Here is a 9,996-nt window from a genome sequence, read left to right on the forward strand (position 1 = left end):
CATGCGCCCCCTTCCATTCAGTGCCCCCCGCGCCCAATATTTACGGGGTGCTGAAGGGCCAAATTTCATGCTTGTCAAAATAAATCCCTACCGCCTGCCGTCGGAAGGCTGCCCAGCAGCCGTCATTTAGTAGGGGAAGGCAGCAGCAGCGAATTTCAGTTTCTGTCTTGTGTCGTTAAAAATCATACCCACACAGCTAATAAACAGCTTTGCGGAGCGCTCCGAAAAGTAAGCTTTTTGTTTGTTTGTGGCGAGATGACACTCCTCGTGGTGCTTTCTCGTGCTTCCTGGAAAAAGCCCCACGTCAGGTTCTCCCCCTCTTCTGCCAAGGGCTCACCATCACTTCTTCCACACCAAGCTGCGCTTCTCCCCTCTCCGTGAAGGACGGCACTCGGTGGTGCCCCCCCCAGCACCAAGAGTATTTCCAAACCCTCGCACCCACCATGTCTTTAAACGGGAGGCTGATGATATAAGGCTAAGGATACATAAAAACCTCCTTTCTCACTGTTTCCGTAGATTAAATTGCGCTGGTGCAGAGCAGGGAAGCTGGCAGACAGACACCATTCCCAAAGGTGGAAGGTGACCGCCTCCCTATAGGAAACGGCCCCCCCCCAGTGACAGCTCTGCTGCGGCTGACCCACTCGAGCCGGGCGCTGTGTTTGCCAGGGGTGAAGTTATCCCACCAAGCATCGCCCGGCTGGACGTGACGGAGGCGGACAGCCCCGGTGGGAATCCCCGAAGGCCGTCTCCTTACTCCTGCAGAAGGGACAGTGCCACCTCTCCGCAGCAACCCGCTGCTGGCCGTTTGGGTTGACACGTTAAATAGGACACGTTACCCCCCCGATCAGCTGGGCAGGACACAAGAATTCAGCGTGCAAGGGCTGAACAAACAGCTGCTGGTGGCGATGGCTGCGGTCACCCACCGGCTCTTGCACAACGCATCCGGCACGGCCCGGAGCGCCCTGCGGCACGGGGTCACGGGCTCCCCGGCACCGCCAGCGATGACTCAGGAGGGGACGGCCGCCTCGCCCCAGCCCCGGGCCACCTCCTCGGCACACACAGCCCCAACAGGGCTTCTTTGTCCCGGCCGGCGTTGCAGACGGAGCAATTTATTTTCCCCAGCACGTCACCCTCGATGGCTTCCAGTTGGAAGTCTTCCCCCTCCCTCCCGGGCGTGTGCTGGCGGCGCCCCAGCAGCAAGGACACGGCACCCACCCTGCGAGCTGCTCTGGGATCCACCCGTATCCCAACACGTTATGCAAACAAACCATTACACAGAACTGGGCTGAAGCCTTCGCTTCTGTTTGCACCCGCCCGGGCCCTTTTCCTGCCACACGCTTGGCCAAAGCGAAACCCTGGACTCCTTAGCGTGGGTGCTAACCCGGTATTCCCAGCACGGATGCCTGCCCAGGTGGTTTATCAGGGAAAACCAAGAACTCGGCCATGTTAAGGTTAATGCCAGCAACAGGAAGGTTTTTTTCTGCAGCGCGGTGCAGGGCACGCCAGCTTGCACACCTCCGGAGGGAAAAGCACAGTAACGCGGCGTGGGGAAGATGAGGTTGACCAACCACTTCTCCCCATGCAGCTTCTGGTTTGCACCTCAATGCCGATTTGCAAGGGTGGAACGAGTTGCTTCGCTATCTAAATGCAAAGCTCGGGACCTGTGCCTATGACACAGGGTTTCCAGCAGCCATGGCCTTCTGCCAAACACACCTCCTGGCTCGTCTATGCCTCTGCTATCATTTATCGTTTAACCCTGTAATTAGGTTGGCTAACTCTGGTAAGGCATCTCAAGATGCAGCTTGCTGGGAAGATACCACCAAACGAAGCGCTATCGGCCCCGGTTCAGATCCTGACCTCCTCAGTCTCACACCCAGTGTCATTGGGACCCGGAGCCCTGAAACCCCAGTTTCTCCATCTATGACCAAGCAACTGCACAGACGTTATTTGTATGGGCTGCTCTCTTCTGCGCATTGGGTCGGTAAGCGTTGACATGACTAATCTTTTCTATTCAATTCTGCCCCAAAGTAGAGGATTTCCAAGTACAAATTACACAGGAATGCAAGTTCCCAATACTCTCTCAGACTGTAATTTCAGCTGCACGCACGTCACCAATGCTGGAATCATTAAGCCCCTTCTGAAATGCTTCGGGTTTGAAGCATGGTGGCCTGCCACTTGTTATTCCTATAGGTGCTGCAGTTCAAGTCCAGTCTTGGCCATCTCCGCCCGAATCCTGCTGGACGTGGAGCCTGGGGACAGGGCAACCCTTCAGAGCCACCATCAGGTCAGCCTCCTGCAGATGGTGAATCACAGCTTCTGCTGGGTTTCAGAGCACAGCAGCAACCGTGGCTTGGGCGTTTAACCCCTTAGGAGAGGTTTCAAGTCCAACTTGCACTTCTGGAAGAATGCAATTTTAAAAGGCTGACACTGATGAAACCTTGCCTCTGCTTACTAGGAGTCCACGTCCCGGCAGAAGGCACTGACTACCCTGGACACTCAGGAGTAAGCAACACTTTCCCATTACGGTACGGCACATAGGTCAAGGCAAAAAGAGCCCAATAGTATATTTAAATCTCCAGCTTTGTACAAAGAGGTTAATCAGGGCACAAAAGGAAATCTTCAGCTTTCGTTTCCGCTCCAAATTCCTTTAAGGATATCTGCACCATCTCTCTGATTTAGAAATGGTTCATTTCCAAAACGACAATGCAATGCAGTTGCAGACTCAGGACCCGGCGCCCTCGATCTCAACACGTGAGCTTGGGCAATCCCTTACACCTCTCTTCCCCACTTCTGTAAGAAAGGCACCCCGCTTGGTGCAACACGGGGATTAAAAACCCGTGGCAGCTGCAAGAGCTAGTTAGGATGCTTTGCGCTGAAAACTTTTCCAAACAAGCCTTGACTTTTTTTAATATGCACATCCGCGTGCATAAAATCACTCACAGCCACGCGGCTCTTCGCCACGCCGATCACACGTCGCCGTGAAGGTGCATATGCAAATCCCCACGTTAGGGTACGTGAGCGTTGCCTACGCAAATACTTGCCCATGCGAGCGCCGGCGCCCTGCAGCTGCATGCACAGCGGCTGCTGAATGCACCCAAACCCGAAGCGTGGATGCAGTTTGCTTTGTACCGGGCTTCACGGTAAGGGTTTTTACATATAATAAATGCCTGCAAACAGCTGTTTGTAGCAGACCTTTGCCAAGGCTCGAGCGATGGCTGCGCTGCCGGGGCTGCTGCTGGCGAGGCTGCCCCGGGGGCTGCAGGCAAAGGCAGAGAAGAACTTCAGAAGAAATTCTCCAGCCGGGATGGGTAAGATAAGCCATTAAAATGAACTAATCTGCAGGGAGTTGCACCGAGTTCACATGAGTCATTCGGGTGGGGATGTCGGTGTCTGGCCAACACGATAAGTGGATCCCCCCCACCTCCTACACACCTGGTATTATTCAGACATCACCTGATCTTCCCCGGTGACTACGGGGCCAGGCAGCAGCTGAACCCTACGCCTTTCTTCCTGGGAAACAGAGGAAGCACTGGGCTACCAGCCCTGCGGCACCGTGAGCATACTTCCCAGATAAACACTTTTCAGAGGTCATGGATCCAGCTTGGAGCCTCGCTATCTTAAGTGCACATCTGCCGTGATTTAGCCAGACGAACAGAACTTAGGTCATCAGGAGGGCTCTACAAACACCAAGAACTACAGACCATCTCTATGACCACTAGATGTTTTCCCACGTCCTACAGTCCTGCCCGCGCTATTAAACACATATTGGGAGGGGGCTCGAGAACGCATTTCCAAGATGAGCTGCTTCATGCCAAGCTTCTGTTTGCCACCTCCCAAAAATCCATGAGGTTATCAACCTCTCCAGAGCTGGTAAGGACTTCAGGAGAGGGGACGATTCACCATGGCTTCTCCATCAAACGGAACCAGCAATTCCGTTTCCCCCCTTGCACTGCTCTCGCCATTCCCAGCTAGGAGAGCGCCCAGGTTTTACAGCACGTATGGCAGCAGGCAGGGGCCCGCCGTACTGACGGAACTGCCCATCGTCCTATCGTCCCTATTTTCAGGGGGAAAAGCTGGCGATGAATTCCAGGCCTCCCATCAAAAGCCTGGACTTGCAGCTCTTGTAGCTTGAACACAAACAACCCGAGGCTGCAAGCACCAACAGACCCATATTTCTATCAGGAAAACGTTACGGAAGGCACAGTTACAATTCGGTACCAAACCACAGCAGATTTGACTGGTATTTTGTCAGATCACCATTTGTTTAATATTTGTTTTGATCAGGCTTCAAAATACTTCTGAGCCTTAAACTCTGTTTCCAAGTTTAACTGTTGACGTCTTTCTGCACGGTGCATTTTAACTTAAGGAGCTTCTGTCCACGAAGAAATACAAGACTCACTACAGAATTGTAGCTAATAATTGATTTTTCAAGGCTACAATTTCTTTTTATGCTGCGTCAGATTCCTGCAGGCTACAAGATTAATTCTATGGGCAAGATTCAGCTCTGCCATCTCCCGTACAGTGGGTAGCCTCAAAATCGCCTCTCTACACCATTATTTTTAGGCAAGAAAGCATCAAAATTCAAGATCGCTCTTAAAGCTTCTGAATATTCACTAACCGGCGTAAGTAAAATTGTCCGGGATTCTTTTGATACCACAGTGCTTAGAATATCTTTAAAGCAGCACTGGATGCAACTCACAAGCTGACGGTGAATATAATTTTAGCGTCCCAATTTTATTTTTTTTAGGTGTTCTTTGGTGTTGGAACAACCCACAAATACTAAATGGCAGAGGCAATTAAAAAAAAAAAATTTTTTTTTTTTTTTTTTTTTTACTATTGCCAAAAGGCAGAAATCCAAGAGTTTCCTAAAGAGATTCTGTTGGGAGTCAGGGCAGAGGTGAAGCGTATTTGAGGTGTATTCCGTCATCACCGTATGATTTGGAGCACATTATGCTTCCTACCCTCAACTACTAAAAATGGGTATAAATGTTCAACACAATGGTACCGCATATGGCCCATGGAAGAGACATGCCCCATCTCTGCCATGATCAAAGATGTTAGAGTGCCACCTTCAGTCTGAAAACGTGGGGAGAAAATCCCTTTTACATCTAACCATGACAGTAGTAGGCTTCCCAGGAGAGTCTGGTGGCTGTCGACGTTGAGGAACCACAGGTTCCCATCCGCCCCCTGTACAAATACACAAGAAACCACCACCTCCAACTGGGGAATCTCAGTCTTTGGAACGGCTGATGTATTTAGGACCTGCCTTTTGCCTGTCCTTCTAGATTGACGGGACGAAGAGAGAAGACTTGAGTAAATGATGAACCATGCCCCGAGTTACGCCTAGCGACGCCTTAGCCAAAAAAAAGGATTTCTGACTCTTACAGAAGTATTTAAAATGGGTCTGGTAGAGAAATATATTCATCGTGTTTTACATGCAGATTTTCTAGGGTAGAAAAGAACGTTTTTAATGTTAAAGGACAACGGAAAGAAATCACCGCTGAGTTTCAGAGTCAGCTTTGCCAGATCAGCCCTAAGGAACAGGACGACTGGAAACGCTGCTGAGCACGGCCATGGCAGGGCAGCAGCCGCCCGAGCGGCTCCGGTCAGGCCCGTACCGGCTTGTGGCAGACCACGGATGAGCAAAGCAAATTTACTTCCTATTCCACGGCTCGTACGGTTACACCACGCTTTCAACAGCGCTTGCACCAAGACCCTGCTGTCAGTTCGCAATTTAAAACTGGCTCATGAAATGCAAAACCCCGCCAGCTACAAGACCTACTCCAAACCTCTACCTAGAGCTTACAGTTACATAAAACTGCATCTGCACGAGACACTCGGTCTATGCATAATTTATCGCTATTCCCATTCAACACACGGTAATGAGCCTTTGCCGACGCTTCTGTGAATGGGAGTTCTGGTAAAAGTTCTCCAGTTTTTGCGTTTATTGCAAACATACCGAGTGGCTGGGTTTTGGGTCTTACCTAATTTGAACTGTTAATCTGAAATAAATAATAATAATAATAATAACAACAACAACAATAATAACAACAACAACAACAACAACACTACTACTACTACTAAATTGTTAGTTAACTGAAACTTATTTTTTTAAAAAAACCCCTAGTTTTAACACAGCACAAGATCACCTTTTACAAGCAGAAGCATTTTAAAGAGTACCCTGCTTCCCCTGAAGTACTGCTTGCTGCAGCCGGATAAATAAAGGCAGCAATATAATCAGCGAGACTGGAAAGCAGCAGCGATGTACTTCGTTATCTCACTGTGCTAATCCTCATCAGGTGACTGCTCACAAGATTTCTTTAAGCCCTCATTACAGAGGCAGAAATCCCGAACTAGGACAGACACTTTGGTGACCCCGAAGTAACACGTTTAACCTCTGAGAGATCTTGGTGGGATTTACATGCTGACCAGGCCACCACAAATTGCCCGCTTAAAGGTAACTGGTACCTCCGTAGCAAAGCAGCCGAGACAAATAAGGGAAGTATTCTGCCATTTATTCTTCTGAAGGCAAATAAAGAAGTAACTAATTGAATTTTTACAGATCAGAAGCCCGTTTTGCTAACCATCCAGAAGAGACACAAAATCAGTAATCGGGTTTTAGGATCTAACTCCAGGAGCTCTGAACCTGCAGCTCGGCAGAGACGAGGCTTTTAATTTTCTCCTAAAAAGGCCTTACAGTTGGGTAGCTACTAGTTTTAGTTTCTTAACAATAAGCTAAAATCGTATGGCAGCAACTCCTACAAGTCAGTTTAAGGTATTTACACTGGGACAGGTTGCAACCTGTTTGTTACACACTTCCACCAGCTTGAAAATACCCTCCCTTACACATCAGTTCTCAAAACAGAATGGCTGCTCTCCACCTGATTTAGAGCTGGGGAGGCCACCAAGCTGTCCCTGCTCACTGCCACCTACGCAGGCGCACACGGGAGCGTCTCCGAGGCCGAGCAGATGCAGGTTGCCCTGTGACTCCCATGGGTGCCCCTGCCTGTGCACCCTGCAACGGGCTGCCATCGACGCAGCGCCCTTCATCGAGTCATCTCACCCAGCACATCTTAAGCACATCATCGTTAGAAGATGCTTCTAAAAGGAAAGGCATTGCATCAAGCCTGTTATTGTAGAAAAAAGTCTTACTCCAAGTTTTTGCTTACAGAATACAATGCAGATCGCTGTATTTACCAAATATGAATAAAATACAGAGTACTGTATTTTCCAAACGGGCCAGTAGGTTCCCTACTGTAGGGAAAAATAAAAAGACAAAACTCCAAACTCACCTTGATCATTTCTGCCACGTAGCTTTCTGGTCCTGTATATTCTGTGGAATCTTTTACTTTCACCAACACAATAAAGCACAAATAATGCCACATGTTGTGCTCTTCTTTAATGTGCTCTTCGAATGTGACTGTCTTGTTATCGAACTTATCTCGTTCCAAACCTACGAGAGTGACATACACATACACCCTTAGTATTTACAAACTGCTATTAAGAAAACAAGCTCTAAGAACAAAACTTGTGTCGGCAGTCTGCTGCACTCCTTAGCAGTCACAACCCGTCCTAAACGAACACCGAATCACGGGGCTGAGCTCTCCAACCAACGGCCACGAGGCCGTGAGAAGAGGAGAGAAGGCACAACAAGTTCTGCTCACGCTTGTTGTACGTAACAGAAAACTTTTGGTTAACAGAAAGGCAATCAGTTTGTTGGATTGCCTAACTCATCTCCTGGTTTTAGGCAAAATGATACCAAACGCAACATTTGCTTTGCAGCAAACTTCCAAAGGTTACTTCTGCCAGTCTGCGTGTTACGCCGCTTCTGCATGACCATCTCTCATTCAACCACGCCGGCCTCAAAGGCTCGGCAGCTCAGTTCCCAATCTACTGATGGGAAAAACTTTCACAGGCACTGCTCAACACTCTGTACCCCTGGAAAAAACGCCCGTTTATAAAAATCTCTCCCATTCCAGCAGGATACTATTCACTGAAGCACGGGAGAAACAGAAACTAAGGATTTGAGGAACACAGGGGGCACTGAGCACACATTCCCCATCTCTTCCTGCTGCCACGCTCCTACACACGTGACACCTGAGAAGATCAAGGAGCTGAGGAAGGTGAGGTAGGAATGCCCGGTAAGTCAAGGCTCGCTACCTCTTGACTTCGACAGAGCAACCCCTTATTCTTAAGTGCGTTTCTACACTTACCACAAATAAAGCAAGTGGTTTTTAAAATTTCTTCTTTCTTCTGTTTTTCACTCCTTAAATCAGCAAAAGTGTCAATGATCACCCCAAAAATCAGGTTAAGGACAATAATGATGACCATGAAGAAGAACAACAGATCATATATCACTCTAGCAGCAAAGAGAGGTTCCTGCAAGATACATATTTTCATAATTAACAACCCAAATACGTCCACATCTAACCCTTACCATGCCTTTCGCAGTTCAGCGGAGTACGCTTGGCCCACAACCCCTCCCTTCAGCGTCTCAATTTCTGATGCTCTCCCATGATAACTTACAACTCAAAACTTTAAGTGAAACTAAACCACGAGATTACTGAAAGAAAAGCCAAATTAGTCAACTACCAGCACGCGATCTCTACAGAATTGCTTTTTCTGCTTACTGTGCCTAAGCCTGTCCTCTCTCACACAGGCTGAAATTTGTTCTCTCCTCACCCCTGCCCTGCAAGCCCATCCAAATTATATTCTTGTATTACTCTGCTTATATATCAATACAGCATCGGTGTTGACCATAAAGTCTTTTACTGGAATTCAACAGTATTCATTTCATTCATGCTAACAGCCACGTGTGTGGACATGAAGTGGGACTTCCCGGTACCCATTTCATATTTACTGCAGGCCCGAATACCCAAATACCTAAGCCCCATTTTCAGAATCATCCTGCCAGTTGGGCACCAAACTTTTATTAAGAATGATGTAACTTTTAAACCCCTGTAAGCTGAAAATAAGGCTAAATGTTAGAAACCACTCTGAAACTGCAGACAAAACAGAAGAGCATTCACTCTGACCAAGACTGCTCCTTTGGCCCCCAACATGGTTTTGGGGAATGGCCAGAGGGAGGATGGCCCGCGACTCAAATGGGCACGAACAGCTACAGAAGCAGCTATAGGGGCAGCTTTGGGTATTAGGAAAAATCCCTGCTGCTTTGGCTGGTCCTTGCTCTCTGATGATGGCTCCAAACATCCTTCCTCCCTTCCCACAGTCCCAGCTCCAACCCACCTTGGTCCCCGTCCTCTCATCCATTCCCTGTTTCACACCCCCGACCTTTCCCTAGGGATGCTCTGTGCAGAAACTCATGCCACTAGCATGGTACCAGCTACCACTGCATTTTCATTCTGCTACCTCATCTTACCCTTCCACTAGCTTGTACTTATCTCATTGCTTCAGACCCTGAACTCCCAAAGCACAGACTGTTGGCTACACTATCTCTGTCCTTTTTGGCCCTGTTCTGGATAGCCCTCAAGGTAAAAAAGCCCTAAAAAAAAAAAAAAAAGGGGGGGGGGGGGGGAGCTTGTCTGAACTGGCTGCTGTTTGATCTGATCCTACAGAGATTTAACTATTGCTCAGGGAGAACGCGTGGTCCCTTCTAGTCGCGCTGTATCCTACATCTCTTTAAAGGGAGCGTACACACGTTTTGCCCAGCAGAACCAGATCCCCAGCCCTACATGGGTATCGCTCTTCCACCCCCATTCAGCGATAATTTACCTCTTTGGATGGTTTCCTGAGCACATCACCTACTCCACCCCCACTCCTCAGCCCGTGACTCAGTACAGTAACAATGCACATCAGTAACGTCTCGCACGTATGCTCTTTATTCTCTTCCTCCATTTCTTCGGCAACCAGTTCTGTTAACACAGCAAGCAAAGACACGTTTCAAAGGCAAGAAGATCAGTTTTAAATCATTCTCTCCGTTCTTCGCTGGTTATGCTCTCCCTCTCCTTTGCAAAACCTGCCAGATCTCCAGCCGGT

At 48.6% G+C, this 9,996-nt stretch overlaps 1 protein-coding gene across 1 annotated transcript in view; it reads right to left on the minus strand.

Annotated features, from left to right (window-relative positions):
- ITPR1 (inositol 1,4,5-trisphosphate receptor type 1) overlaps window positions 1-9,996 on the minus strand; it is a 183,610-nt gene that overhangs the window by 10,404 nt on the left and 163,210 nt on the right. Inside the window, 3 exon segments of the mRNA XM_035901402.1 lie at window positions 7,293-7,453; window positions 8,214-8,379; window positions 9,733-9,872. Coding sequence (XP_035757295.1) covers window positions 7,293-7,453; window positions 8,214-8,379; window positions 9,733-9,872 — 467 coding nt within the window.

Source organism: Egretta garzetta, unplaced genomic scaffold (assembly GCF_000687185.1).
Source record: "Egretta garzetta isolate BGI_Z169 unplaced genomic scaffold, ASM68718v1 scaffold228, whole genome shotgun sequence".
NCBI classification, from domain to species: domain Eukaryota; kingdom Metazoa; phylum Chordata; class Aves; order Pelecaniformes; family Ardeidae; genus Egretta; species Egretta garzetta.